Here is a 15,890-nt window from a genome sequence, read left to right as displayed (position 1 = left end):
ACTAACCATTCTTGCTTAGAATAATCTCTCATTTGATACAATTCCAGAGTTCCACCTTTATATACTTGCCCACAGCCTTTCTAACCCATCCCTTGATGCTCCCATATTTTTCTGTTAAGTTCAGCTGCTGTTACCTTTGTAGGAACCTTAGTAACATTTTCATGTTAGCCAGGAACCATATGCAGTCACTGGACGTTTTGGAAACTAGTTAGCTTATTTCTACAAGGAAAGAGACTTGGGTGTCAGTAAATTGTGTTGTTAGAGCATGAGGAAATGGACATCTTTGTACAAGAGTTGGGAGATTGTACACCACTATAGCCTACTAAAGTGAAAAATGCAAACAATTTGTGACCTAGCTGTTGGTTTCCAGCAATAAAAGCACCAATCAATTATAATATTTTGAAAACTGTGTTTATGTATAGAAGTAAAAAATTATATATGCACCAGAAAGGACTAGTTGAGGAAATGATGATGCAGCCATTCCATGGAATTTTACATTATTACATTATCCATGATTTCTTTTAAGTGCAAAAGCATTTATAAAAGATTATGTATACCACAATCTCACTCCACAAAAAAGATCTCTCTACTGTATTTATGTGCATGTGTATATACTCATATTTGTGTTTGTATCTATATATGTTTGGTAGAGTAAACAAAAAGTGATAAAATTCATGAGAAGAAAATTGGCAATAATTTTAGTTGTAAGCCTATGTATTTTTGACAAGATAAATGTTATAACAAGCGTGGCCAGGCATAATCTCTGGCTTATGAAGTTCCAGCCACTTGGGAGGCTGAGGCAGGAAAATCCCTGAAGCCTAGCATTTCAGGTCCAGCCTAAGCAACAAAGGATCATCTCTATAAAAAAAAAAATATATATATATATATATATATATATATATAATCTATGTATGTATGTATATACATAGATAATTATCACTCTATAATGTATATAATCTTTAGAAATATTTATTTTCAAATGCAAAATTGTCTAACTTTGAAAAATTAAAATTCTTAAAATTAAGTAATATATGCTGCTAAAACCCAGGGTGAACTCGGCCACTACAGAGTAAAATAGTTTTCTTTTAGCATACTTTATGCTTTCCCAGGTCCTGGGACTCCTTAATAAATTGGTGAGTAGGTCTGAATAGTTTTTGATGCCTGGAGTAGGATCATTTTCTATCATTTTTAATTCCTTCAATTTGATTTCACTGTCATGAAAAATTGATTTATAAGTAATTATAAGTAATATATTGACTATTAATTTTTCAATAGATCTTCATCTAAAGAGCATGCAGAGGCTGTAATTTTTAGAGAAAGTTTTAAAAAGGGAAAATATCACCACCGAGGTGCTAGTACATGTAGGCCTTTGCTTGGAATAGTTCTGTTGCCTAGAGGCTGAACTCAGTTCTACTGTGAGCAGTAACTTATAAAAGGGGGCCCACAATTTTTTTTTACCAGAAAATCATCCATAATTATTTCCATGTGCTCATTTTATTTTCTAAACGTTTGTAATCAGTTTAGCAAACAATTTCCTCTCTTGAAAGTATATCAAGCAGTTGATTATTCCCTTCCTGATGTGTGCTTGGTGTATAAGTAAATAGCTGATTACTCAATCACTACATTAGCTGGACATCCTTTTCAACATTAGAAAGAAATGGATTGAATCTTACTGCCTACTCAGAGGTTTGGTCTGGGTGGAAATATTCTTTTGTGGAGCTACAGAATTTCTACTTCATCATCTCAGCCAGTTATTGGCCAGAGCACTACTCTGGTTAGAAATAAGCAACAAGCTTCCTGTATCCATGAAGAGAAAACAAGGTAGAGCATGCAGTCTCTGAGAAACGCGCATTTACTTTTGAAGAAAAACACCGGACGACCAGTGGGCAGCATCTGTCTGAAATCCATTATCTGACACGTTCTTTCCAGCCTTCCCAGGAATGCTGGACTGACTGCTAAGATTTGCTTTTGTTTCCTGCCTTTTGGATAAAATGAGCTTGCCGACCAGCTGTGAGCACCTAACGCTGGGGAAGGTGGCTAGATTCCGAAGCGCTTATGTTCATGGATCGCCTTATGCAATCAACAAGCCAATTGATATTAAGCCACAGAGGAGACGGTAACCGCTTTCTTTCCTGTAGTTGTCTTTTAGTGAAATGTACTTTTTACTCTTTAATAACTGCTTTTGGAAGTCAGCTGAGCTGGAAAGGTCAGGATCGGGAGGTTAGATATTTAATTCAGCATTCTAGATTGTTTGAAAAAAAAAATTAACCAGGGAAGGAAACTAAAAAAAAAATTTTTTTCTTAGCTTAGCTGTTTAACAAAAGCTAATCTGGTTTCAAGGTCTGTAGATTTTAAGAATTTGAGAGGTTGTTAATATTTCCATCAGACTTCTGCATAATGAGGATTTGAAAAGGGATTTAACCAAATAATGCATATATTTAGTGGCAGTGCATAATACCAGATGCCCAGTAGCCCATTACTATCTTTCCTTGATGCCAGAGTGTATAAATGTGTGCTATATTGCACAGAAAGTGGTATTTTCAGGTGGCCACTCCAGAAGAGCACAGTGTGTTTTACTGTAGGGAAGTCGTCATTTCTGGATCAGCGTTCTAGCTCTGCTAACTCAGAGTTTCCACCCCTGTGGTGTGTGCACCTGGCATCAATTTCGCCCCATATACCCTTGTTATAAACAGTAAGGAATGTTTAGGCTTTTGAGTGATTAGAAAAAGTTTCCACATCTTCAGAAATGCCTTGGGCTTAGGTTTTCTGCTGTAGCAAATGAGTGTTTGATTAGATGGCAATGAACTTTTTTTTTATTTAAGTCAGGGTCAATATTTTATTTTACCCCCCAAATATCAGGGCTTTTCTGTCCAGTTTTAGCACCATTTAAATTTATAACAGCGTAACAGCTACAATCAACCATTTTAAAATATGCTCAGAAAAATGTATCCTCAGACACCCAGCTTGGCTCAGTGGTGCTCAGTGATCCTGCTCCCTTCTCTGGCTGGCAGAGGGGGCTGACAACAGTATACACCCACAGGAGTTGGCAAAACCACATGTAAATGCTATGCTCCTGCCCACTTCTTTAGTTTTTATTGCTCACAAATAATCACTTTTCTATATAAGTTAGTTGATTTATGTTTTATGCAAGTTTGTGTATACATATACTGATATGGCATATATATACCGCAGATCCCTGGGGACGTTAGACTCACTCCCAGTTAGTTTTTTTTTTTTTTCAATTAGCTATAAAATTGGTCATCATAATGAATTTTTGAGCAAATAGTTTTGAAAGGCATATCACAATAAGCAATTTTTTAGAGTATAGATTTTGAAGTTTGTGAAAATGTCAGATTCAACTTTTAAAAAATATATGCATTACTTATGTTCAGCAATAATAAGTTAAATGAATTTTCGTGAAGAGATATGTGTAGCTTAAAGTATTCTATTAGGAGCTTTTATGACATGGAAGTATGAATATGATAGGAAATAAAGGCCATCATGGAAGGACAAACGAATGAATGATAGGATAGCTAAATCATAGAGAATATCTTTTTATCCCATAACTCATTTTTCAAAATTATGAATTCTAAAACCTCAGCTTCTTAATCTATAGATAAAAAAATAGAACTAACATGTTGGTGTTTCATCCTACATTCACTGAAATCTACTCAGAATTTATTGGTTATATTTTTAGTGTGTTTTCGTGGGCTCATTTAAAACATATCTAAGAGTGTGCTTATGTTTTTATGTGTGTTTATGTTTTTATATATTTATGGCTGAGGGTTTTGGCAGAAAGGAAATTACTCTCTTAATAACAAAAAATATGTATATATGAAGAAGACAGAAAGGAAAAAGTGGGAAGAGAGAAAGGGGAAGGAAGAAGGGAAGGAAAGAAAGAGGGAGCAAAGAGAAAGACCGAGCGTGAGGAGGCGGAGCCAGATGCTGCTGTCAACTACCCATGAAGCGTTAGATTGAGGAGATAAACAGAAATCTGGCTTTCTGCTAAAATCTGTGGAGACCATGAAGTGGGAAATCTATTATAAGTGTAACATGTAGTCAGTTCAAATCCAAGTATATCTAATAAAATAATGATTTGTTGAAGGAACAGCATGTTTGCCTTAGAACACTGGGAAATAATTTCCAAATTGAAAATCAGCTTAAAAATGATCAAATAGATAGCAAATGTTTGAATTTTTTTTTACAAAAATTATAGCATTAAAAAGCACATTTCCATGAGTCCCCCTCAAAGTACTCCCCTTGCCGTGGATACACTTACCTCTTGTGCTTGCCACGTTCTGAAGCAAGTTTAGAAGTCCTCTTTTGTGAGAGTCCCTGCGATGCTGCTCAACGGAAAGGCAGACTCATTAACACGTTCTGATGTGTCATCCATTGGATCTGGTGCCCTGGGACTCCAGGCTCTTGCCCAAAGTCAAAATGACCATGAAAGGTAAACATTTTGAATGATTCAAGACTCAGAGGCAGCCACAGCTGCATAACTCTAGACTCATGAAAGAGGACTTCCAGAGCCTTTCAGAAAGTGGCTCGAGCTGTGAGGTAAGAGCATTGCAAACAACGGAGAGCGTGTTGTGGAGTATTATTGGCAGCGTATGTGTTACTGAAATACAGGTTTTTAAAACCTTATACATCCTTAGCCCTTTTCAATCACACCTGCAACATGGTCACTCTACAGTCCTCAATTTGTATTTGAAGAGTTACAGCAAAAATTTTAACAAGTTAAACTATTCGATTTTAACTAAAGTTAGTTTTGTGGAGAATGACAGCCCTACCATCTGTGTTTTTGTATTTGTGAATTTAAAAAATTTTTCCTAGCCTCTATGAATTCTAATGCTCTAACATTACTTTTACAGAGACATAATTTCCTCTTAATATTATTAATCACTAGTGTCTCAGTTTTAATACATAAAGATTGAAACATCAACTTTAGGGTTTATCTACCCTTTCATCACACAGTGAGGCTGTAAGGTTCAGAGTGCACAGATAGTTCAGGCATTACTTCCTCAGGCTCAGTAAAAGGCCCCGCACAGATTAAACAGTAAATGTTTGTATAATACATAAATGTTGGGATGCACACGTTACATATTACATATTCCAAACGTATTAGAATTTTTGGACCTTTTAACAAAAATTATAACATTAAAAAGCACATTGCCATGAGTCCCCCTCAAAGTACTCCCCTTGCTATGAACACATTATCTCGCACTCTCTTGCATGGGTCCTTGTGGAGTGTTTGGCAAGAGATTTTTGTCTGTGTTTTTCTTTTGAATCTGTTGAATCTCCCTTTCTGATTTCCCTATAGAAGCTGCAGGTAGTGATCTGACTTTAGGTCACTGTCTTAGGTGAATAGAGGTCATACATTCTGTTATTACCAGGAATTGACTTTGAATTCCTAAAAATATATACTTTTATAATATATATGATGATATATAATAATTATTATAATGTATATTGAAATAATGGGCAATAGGAGAAGAATGCATCATGGGGAAAACAAGAGAACTTCTAAAGGAAACAATAATGTAACTAAGAAATGTCATAGCATAAAAATTCATAAAATTTGTAGCAAAAGATGTGAAATGGAACCAGTTTTGTTTGTCTTCCTGTAATGTAAAACTTACATTTTAGGGGCTGGGGATTTAGCTCAGCGGCATAAGCGCCTGCCTTGCAAGCAGGCAGTCGTGAGTTCAATCCCCAGTACCGATAAAAAGGAAAAAGACAAAAAAAAAAAACCCTCACATTTTAAAAAATCAAAATAGAAAGTAAAAAATTAAAGCAATGAGAGATGAAACCAGAGGTGCTAATGCCTTACAGGGTTGGGTAGCAGCTATGTGGTAGGTGCTACTTTTACAGCACTGTTTCCCCCCATTTAGTTGCCTTCTCCACATTTTGGTGGCTTAATATCCAGCTGGCTGGGAAACCTTGTACCCTGCCCAGTGCTCCCTTTTGGTATATCTTCTTATACTCTCTGGCCTGTTTTCCTGAGTGCTAGGTAAGCTTGTGCTCTTCTCATTAGGGTAAAGAGACAGGAACAAATACAAATCTTTCCCATCATGTTTTCTCCTTTGGGAATGATACCAAAGTTGTACACTTAGATTTCTTCTGATCATCAAGCTATTCATTTGTTCAAAGTGTATTAAGTTGACTGATCTGCTATAATAAAATACTGTACTACAGGCTGGATGGCTTAACCAAAGTAAATATATTGTTTTTGAAAGCTGGATGTCCAAGATGAAGTTGTTTGCAGGTTTGGTTTATTCTGCTGCCTCTCTCATTGGCTTTTGGATAAACAGCTTCTCACGGTGACTTCACATGGTCTTTCTCCTATGCACACCCATCCTTCATACGTCTTCATGTGTCCACATTTACGACTCCTATTACACAACAGTCAGATTGGAACGGACCATTAATATAGAGGCTTCAATTTGACTTAGTCACCTCTTTAAAGATGCTATACCATGCACAGTTACATTCAAAGTTATTGTGAGCTAGAGCTTCAAAATACAAATTTCAGAGTCGTTATTCAGCTCATGACAAACTCTGTCCATAGAAATGATTTACTAGCAATGGCTGTGAAAGAATCTGGGAATTGAATGGCAATTTCTGAATGATTGGTGAGCTCATACTTACAAAAATGGATTCTATAATTGTGAACCTGCAGCTGGGAGGCATTGCAAAATAGTACTCCGTATGTTCTGGAACAAAAGGAAATACTTTCTAAGCAGTAAATCTTCACCAAATATAACCACTGTAATTTAGACTTACTAACATTTCACTTGCTTTTTTACACTTTGCTGGAGGGGTTGCTTAAATTAGTTACCTATGTAAAGGATTGTTGCCAACTGAAATGGTTTTATTTCTTATCCCCAAACTAACCATGGTTGACTAATGGACACAGAAGACAGAGAAGTATTTAAATATCCTATGCATTATTTGATTCAAAATATCAATAGCACTGAGACTGAGAAGGCCTTATGTAAACAAGTTGACTGGGGAGTACTTTAGAGCTCTTTGGAAAATTTTGCATCCAAACAACTGATGATTTTTTATGAATTCATAAAAACATTTTCCTTTATCTTTCTTGTAGTAATCACTAAATAATGCTTCCTTAGGCTGGTTAAAAATAGACAACAGCCACATTTATAAAATATTTGGTAATTCAAACTGTCTCATATCCTGATTTGTCTTCTGATTTGTTCAAATTAGGTTTATTGCATTTTCAAGACTTATTCTTCAGTAGAGGGACTGCTAAGATTTCATTAAAGGAATTAAATGATCATTAGATCATAAATGATCTAATGCACTGTTTTAGCTCTAGACTAAGTGCTAAACATTGATCTGCTTTTCAAGGAGAGGGCGAAAATCACTAGGCAAAATTACACAGAAGATAATAAATATTAATTGGCCTGGCATTGAAGCTCTGCTGAACTCTGGCACCTGTCCCCATGCCTGTGGGCACAACCCAGTGACTGTGGATATGTGAGGCCCATGTGTGTTTCCTTCAAAATTAGTTTATCTTCACGACAAAGAGGAAATTTCAAAAGCAGAAATGGCTGGGACAAAAGGTAACACTCTCGCCCTGACAAGAGGCTATGGTTTTCCCTTTAAAGTTAACGGTTCTCATTACTCTCAGAATTCCTTCTGATTCTTACTATGTCTGGACAAAAACACTGCCAGTAACTACATCTCTTGTTCTTTATTCTCGCCGCAGTACTAGAACTGTTTGTCCAACTACCCATTATCAATCTCCTCTAGAGAATTCAAACTCAGTATATTGGAAACTAAACTGACCCAGGGGCCCTGCTAGCTCCTACAATCTCAGTAATCCCTGCAACAGACTCTGAAATCCCCTTGAATGCGTCCCTCCCTTAGCCCAACCACTCTGCGCTAGATGGTTGTAGATGCAGCCTTTCTCCCTCCCCTTCCCCTTTGTTTATATTCCACTGCACCCATCTGCAGTCAAGCCCTTGTAGTCTCTTGCCACAAAGACTTCTATCCTTTAAGAAGTGTCTATTTTACTCTCTTCTTCTTCCTGTCACCCTAGATTCATTTTCTAAACTGTCATCATGACCCATCCATGCTTATATTACTAGTTTTTACCTACAAAAATTATATATATATATATATATATATATATATATATATACATATATACATATACAAACATGCATATATAGATATACATATATGTGTGTATATATGTATGTATAAAACCAGGTAGAAACCACTTTTTCTACCTGACTCACTCTATCCTTGTAAATTATCATGTCATTGACATTTACTCTGCATTTGTGGTGTGAAGAACTACTTATTGCCTGTGACCTTCTTTTTCTTTTTGACATGTAATTTCTCTTTTCCCTTCAATTTGGGATGAACCCCAAATCATCTCAGATCTTTTTAAATCAGCCTTTATTTTCTAATTTCCAAATAGAAGTGCTTCTGTTAGTTAATGGTCTACCTTTTCTTATGTCTAAGGCAGAATTATCAAAATGAATCACAATTATTTACATACTTTTTCCCTTTTATTTAAGAATAGAATTGTGGAAATGATTGTTTTAGAAAGAAGCGTGCAGCATAAATTGGAATGGAAAAGATCATTTGAAGCCAACAGTGTAATTCATTGTAATTATAAAAACCTAAATATCATAACAGCAATAACAGCTTAAGAAGAGACCAGGGCCTAACAAGAGTGAGGAGTAAGTGAGTCCCTAACAGACTGAACAGCACAGAATGCTTCCCCGGGAAACATGAGCCAGAATGGGTGTGTGTGCTCACCAAGAGTGTGAACGAAGCCAGCGGTGAATGATAAAGCACTAAAACAGTAAGATGTCCCAAATAGGATGAGTGAGTGAGGACAGTGGCAAGAAGGAAGTAGAGAATATAGGCTGAGGAAAGATCGCTTTTCTAAAGTGAATCAAACGATTCTTCATTTCATTTTGGTGAGAAATATTAAATAATTATTAGATTAATTAATGCATTCACTGGCATTTCAATTTAAAAGCATTATTCATGCTGTCTTCCTTAGTTATCATTGGAGATTTTAAAATATTGGAATAAAAAGTAGGTAATATTTTCCCAGCTCAGGTTTAACAAAAGGGTCAATCTTCTACCCAATTTACAACTGCTGAAGATTAATAAAGTCCCACATGTTAACCTTTATTCTTTTGACTCAGTTTAGATTCACTCATCACATAAAATAATGATCTTCACATCTCATCCATTTCTGTATCCAATCAGAGATATTAAATTACTCGACCTACTTTTTATTAGTTTGTCATAATTTTGTCTTATTTGAACAAAGTTATTACATAGATGAACCGGAGAGCACTTCAAAGGGAGAGCATCTCTGTTCACTTTTACTTTGTAAACTGTGGTAAAGAAGTAGCTGCCTACAAAGCACACTGGGAAAAGGATGTGGCATTGCTGTCAAACAGATTGTGTACTGGTGTAGAAGGGCTGAGAGAGTCAAGGACAATAAAGAGGGGTGGCCAGTCTCTCTACAGTCAGCTTCTGAAACAAGAGCCTGACATGGGACTTGATGCTGGATTTTGTTCAACCATAAGAGGAAGGTGCTCCAGTGAGGAAGAGAGTTGTTCAGTAGAGACAAACGCCTCTGTTGAGAAGGATATTGTAGGCACCTAAGGAAAAGACAATCAATTTCTCAGATGAGACGGAACATCTTCTGAATTTCAAAGCATTGCCAAGCCTTCTTTCATGTCTTCCCAAAAGCATACGTTCTTCCTCATCCTCAGGCTTCATCACCAGGGAGATAGTCTGAGGATTCTCAGACTGTTATAGCCTCTAATTGGACCTCTGAGCAGTTCTCACATTTGTAATCACATATTTTTGCATCCTGTGGGCATAAGTATGCACAGGACCATGAGGGTTGAGTGCAAGCCTGTATGTTAAACCACGATGCGTCCAATGCCTTGCAAAGGCCTGGTACAAAACAGGTGCTATACAAGCCGTGTGCATTTTTGCCATAGAAATAAGAAAGTAATCAGAGACAATAAAAAATATTTACCATTGTGAAGAAACCTGTTAAATTCATTACAGCAACTTTGAAATATGCAGCTAAATCCCTGAGAATTCTTCCCTTTAAATCTGTTCTATTTACTGCTTAAAAATATTATCAGGTAGTCTCAGGGCCAAAATTAAACTCATCACCTCACTCTTAAAAAGTCTATTTCTCGGGCTAGGGATTTAGCTCAGCGGCATAAGCACCTGCCTTGCAAGCAGGCAGTCGTGAGTTCGATCCCTGGTACCGATAAAAAGAGAAAAAGACAAAAAAAAAAAAAAAGTCTATTTCTTTTCTTCTATTCCTTGGTCTCACTGATCACTATTCAAGTATTGGGACAAGAAGTGTGAATTTCTTGTACCATTCTCTTCTGCTCTGTCTTTATTGATATGTATACTAATATGAACTACCCTCAGAGCTACTAAAGTGATCTCCACATTGCTAGTTTCCACAAAACCTCCGTGAACAGGCTTTGTGACTGTTGTTTGATTTATTTTTCTTTTTAAAGCAATATTCATGTTTCTGCAACACATGCAAATTACTTCAAAACTCTTCTAGTAGTGGATATTCAAGCTTTATAATTGACCTTAAACAATTTCTACCTTCATGATGTTTCTTTATGAGCAATGACTGAGAGAGAAATCAGTGATTTTGTCTAGATTCATGATGAAAATATTCAAAATTCACCTGTAAATTTGTGGAATCTGAGTTTGTGATTCTATGAGAATTCACAGTAAATGGTTGATAAAATGCATAGCCTGCAGTTTCTCATAATCTATGGGGAATTACTACTCTACGTACATGTGACATTTAGACATTGATTTTAAATTCAGACAAAGCTAGAGATACATGTACAAACACGAAAGTCTTGTAAATCATTCACTTAAAGTTTATGATGGTGTACAGTTTCCCTAAATTTGCGATTGTTCTCTTGCCCCCCCCCCCACCATTCTTACTGAAAGTTATGTGCTTTTGTTTGTGCTGTTATTTCTGAACAATGTATACTGGTATCCTGTGAAGGAAGAGTCATGTGATACTAGCGTTACCATAGTAACCCATCATGTATATACCAAGAACATTAGGAATACCAGCAGCTCTTTGTTCTCTTGGAGCTTATTTTCATTTTCTTTTCTTTTCCTCTCTGTGGCCATGATAGCAACAGTAACACAATCCAATTCTCCCTGTTTGTTGCTTGGGGTAGGATTCATAACCTGCTAAATAGGAAATTCTTAGTTATTTTTGTCTTGCCAAAAATGTAATTTCTGCCTGGTGTTTTGGTCAGTAAGTCTTGTAACCTCTAGGGGAAAATTTATTTGCATCCTAAACCTGACAGATGTCAGGAATCCAGTATGATGAGTCCTGTGGAATCAGTTCATCTCAGCCCTGGGAGTTCAATTGTCTCTGATTTCAGTATATAAATTTTCAGAGTCACCTCAAACAGAATAGGAAGATGAGAGTTAACCTTCACATCCATGGCAGTTTTTAAGCTAAACTGTTAGTTGGACTATTCCATGTTACACTCTCCGTATCAATTAGGGTTTAAATGACTATAAGGACACCTGGGTGCAAGTTACCCAATTTAGTTATGTTTTTATTCAGTTTTTTATGCATATAGAACTAGAAGGATACAAATGGAGTTTCTAAAGAGAGATGATAAATGCTAAACCTAAGTAACTCTTCCACAGGATCAATCAATTCATGTATTCATTCATTCATGTGGTCCCTTTTACAACAAACATTTACTGAATAGACACTGAGTTTACAACTCTCTGGTAGGAATGCAGAGCTGAGAAAGACAAATTCTCAGCCTTGAAAAAGAACACAATCTAATTGAGGCAAGAACAAATTATAACTCCATAAGGATTCCACAGTCCTCTCGGGATATGTGGGACCAAATGCCACCATCAGCTGACCTCCTCAGAACAGGGCTAAAACATTAGACTGTGTAAGAGAAAGTGACATTTCTCCAAAGGGTGGTACACATCTGAGAGAGCATGACTCTGCATTACACAGCTTTTTGTAGATTATCATGCTATGTACCTTAAGCATCACATTAAACCTGGTGAGAAACTGAGAGTTGGTTCAGTGTTAGAGATGGGAACTCAGCCACACTATCCATCTTTAAATTTTGTACTATATTAAGTACTATGGAAAAGCAGAAGTAAAATGCTAGAAGCTCTGAGAAAAGAGTCTGCTTCCAGTTAAGGGTGTCACAGAATGCTTTGTGGCCAAATGGCATTTGGTTTGAGGTTTGCACTTAGTGATGCAGAATTAAGCATGAAGGACACTGCAGACTGGGAAAACAATTTGGCCAAGGCATGGATGTGGAAAAATAAGTGGACATCCATAAGGAAAATTGTGTATATGCAAAAGTTAATGAACCTGAGAAGCAATCTTGAGAAATAAAATTGGAAAGGAAGAATCAAACTGTAGTTTTGTAGCGTGAAATTGTATTTAAAAATATTATTTAATACAAATTAACTATTAAAATTTTGAACAGAAAGTTCTGTGGTCTTAACATTCCTTCAAAAAATTAAAGTGTCCTCGGTGAAAACATGGCTTGAAATAACAAAAAACTGGAGACCAGTGGAAACATTATAGCACTGATCTACAGTAGAGTTTAGGAGATGGGGCAAACACAGGATGATGGATTATAGTATTCTTGTTATACTTAGTAGTCCATATTTTCTGAAGTGATTGTACAAGCTTTATCCAGAAATTTAGTTCTTGTTTGTTTCAAGGAGGACAGATTATTAGAACTGCACATGGAATAGTGCATGAAGGTGATAAGATGGAGAAGAGAGAGGAACTGTATTTGCCAGTGACAGTGTGAGAGAAGGATGGCAAGGCTTGAAATCCTGGATAAGAAAAGAAAGAGGACACTGATTCCATCGTGCTTCCTGAACACCAAGATGAATCCTGCGTTTCTGGTAGGAAATTTGCACACTTAGCAGAAATAGGGATCAAGAAGAGCAGATTCAGAAGCAAACATGACATTGATAGATAAACTGGCTTTTGAAAATTTTATAGGACAGAAAAATGAAGATAAGCAGAAAAGTATCAAAGAGTAAAAAGAACTAGGCTTTGAGATGTGAAAAAAGTGGAACAACGCCAGTTTCAGGGAGAGCGTCTGCATTTGTGCCTAGACTTACACAGTCAAGGCTCAGTGTCTTTCGGTCTCAGTCAGTTCCTCTTTTTTTTTTTTCTGTTTGTCTCCTATTCAGAACACTATTTTTACTGGGTGAAGCTGTAATAGAAGATAAATGATTTACAATACAATTTAAAATATGTTATCCTCCATTCCTAAGTATTTTATTGTTAAGATCATTCAGATCTTGGGTAAATTATAAGGTATATAAATTGCAAGTGCTTTGCAGAATGGCATTTGTTTTTAAACTGACAATTAACTTTTAATTTTAAAAATCAAGTCATCATTAGCCCTGGTATTGTATCCTGAACTTGCTCAACAAACACGGAAAGTAAATGTTAACAAGCCACTGCTGATCCAACAGCACTATCCTCTGCAATACATGTGACTTTTTAAGTGGTATAATTGCCAGAAATCAAACAGAATTGGCATAATGGCTAGAAATTTGTCAACAAGATAGGACTATCCAATTTTAGAATTACAAAGGAGAACAGGGAAGAAACCAACAGTAAAAAATATGTTCCTGCCCATTCACTGGAAGGAAGCCTGTTTATGGCTGTGCAGTAAAAATAAGCCATGGAAATGAATGTTCTATCATTTTCTGCCATGTAGTTTCAAAAAAATTGAAAGAGCTTTTTTCTTTTTAGGTAAACATTTCTTACTGGAAATTCAATGGGTACAAGGTTGTCTTGTTTGGTTAGATGTGGGTATTTGTGCATTACTCCCTGTTAGTGGTTCTGGAAACAATTTTATCAGCAGTTAGATGCATTCTTTTCCCAGGAGCTTGGCTATTTTATTCAGCTGCTTCAGAAGCATTTAATGTCCTCTCTAATGGACTTGTTTATCTTTTCCCCAGTGTTCCTGGCCAGCGACATTACTTTTCATTTGCCTTATAGATGTAGGCCTATTTCTGTGATTTATGGATTATGGTGTTATAATACACCACACATATTCTTGGTGTGTTCTATATGATAATATATAACTTGTAAGTAAAATCTATAGAAAATTCATTTCATAAAATTTATTTTATAAGGATTTTTTTCTAAAAATGTACAGTCATTGCTTTAAAATAATAAGTAGAGATTAAAAGGAAATAAAGTAGATTTACTTTTCTGTTTCCCTTAGACTCATGTAATACGCTCTAAAGATGAAATATTTGGTAAAGACTGAACTACTTCCATCAAGTACCTCAAAAATCTATTCATATTAATTTGTAACATTTAATTAAGTATATTCAATTGTAAGTCCGGTGATCTAACTTACTTTGTAGGTAGATTTTATATTAAGACAGCTGGCATAGAGAATGTAGAGTACCACTTTTTTTGGTTGCAAGAAATATAAATTTCCTATTTGTGATTTTAGTGAAGCTGTGATAGATCAAATGTTTATTTGCACCAGTTTGAAACACTGGATGGGGTGAGGGTGTAGCTTAGTGGCAGAGTGTTATCTAGAATGTTTTAAACCCAAAGTTAAATCTCTGGCACTACAAAAAAAAAAAAAAAATTGGATCATTCAAACTTTGGGGACATACTGCCATCTCTACAGTGAATGCTTGACAGTAGTATAATTTTAGATTTCTTTTCTTGATCAGTGATGCCTCTTTAACTTTTATAATACTTTAATATTCACATTTCTGGGGGCTGGGGATTTAGCTCAGCGGCATAAGCGCCTGCCTTGCAAGCAGGCAGTAGTCGTGAGTTCGATCCCTGGTACCGATAAAAATGAATAAGACAAAAAAAAATATTCATGTTTCTTTGGCTATCACAATTTTCCCCATTTAATTAATACGTTTTACTTTTAATTTGCTACACATATGACTTTTAGAAGAGCAAACATCTGTATTATTCTCAACAAACCCTAAACCCAGTTTAAGTTTTATGATCAAAATAGAATCTCTCATAGAAAAAGAATCCAGGCATACAAAGTTATGTATGTTGATACTCCATAGTTCTGACTTTTCTAGGGATCATTTTCTCAGGCCAGCTCAAAGAATCTCTTTTAGGTCTTCCTGTGGGCCTCTGATAAAATTGCCTCTAAGAAGAGATTGACAAGGGGACAGAGTTTAAGGTTAAAAGACAGAAGACAGCTTGCGTGAAACAACTCTCCTTCAAGAGGTAAACAGATGTCAGAAGTACCAAGCAATGATAGAAAGAGTAGCTTTTTTCCCTGAAAACCACAGAGGCACTAACCCAGACAAGGAGCTGGGAGAGGAGCGGTGTGGTGAGGTGCAGGACACCCTGTTTTATTGCATTAAGACAGTTTTGTTGTTTTCTGTAGAAATTTACCCACCATTAGGGACCCCATATCTTTAAAATACAGTACAATGATTCTTTAACATGTGCTTATCTGTATGAGCTAGTGAATGGCACTTCCCTGACATTTAAGGCTCTCTGTTGACTTTTCTGGGATGTTTTCATTTGTATGAGCTAGTGAATGTCACTTTGCTAACATTCAAGGCCCTTAGTTGACTTTTCTGGCTTTTTCTCCTGCTTTCTGTACATGTAGATCATGTGCTGTAGTCAAACTGGTTTATGATTATTACACAGATATATCTTCTGATTCCATCTTTGTTTGCATGTTTTCTTCTCCTGAAGTATCCCTGCTTTCATCTCATGCTGTCCAAATTGTACCCTTTCCAAAAAGTCCAGTTGAATACTCTGATATCTTTTTAGATTGTATAGATATTTTAGACTTGTATAGATATTT

At 36.1% G+C, this 15,890-nt stretch overlaps 1 protein-coding gene across 18 annotated transcripts in view; it reads left to right on the top strand.

Moving 5' to 3' along the window:
* The window catches only part of Pde4d (3',5'-cyclic-AMP phosphodiesterase 4D), a 1,361,839-nt gene that overhangs the window by 991,496 nt on the left and 354,453 nt on the right, over window positions 1-15,890 (top strand). The window contains exon 1 of one of the 18 annotated variants that reach the window (XM_063258695.1): window positions 1,753-2,116. The exons of the other annotated variants lie outside the window; for them this stretch is intronic. Within the exon in view, the coding sequence (XP_063114765.1) occupies window positions 1,992-2,116 (125 nt within the window). The 5' untranslated portion in view covers window positions 1,753-1,991. Of the gene's footprint in view, window positions 1-1,752; window positions 2,117-15,890 lie in introns of those variants that run through there. 18 annotated transcript variants of the gene reach the window in all.

Source organism: Cavia porcellus, unplaced genomic scaffold (genome assembly GCF_034190915.1).
Source record: "Cavia porcellus strain 051 isolate PalLab524CR breed Dunkin Hartley unplaced genomic scaffold, mCavPor4.1 scaffold_11, whole genome shotgun sequence".
Classification (NCBI taxonomy): Eukaryota; Metazoa; Chordata; class Mammalia; order Rodentia; family Caviidae; genus Cavia; species Cavia porcellus.
This window is presented reverse-complemented; position numbering and strand designations above follow the sequence as displayed.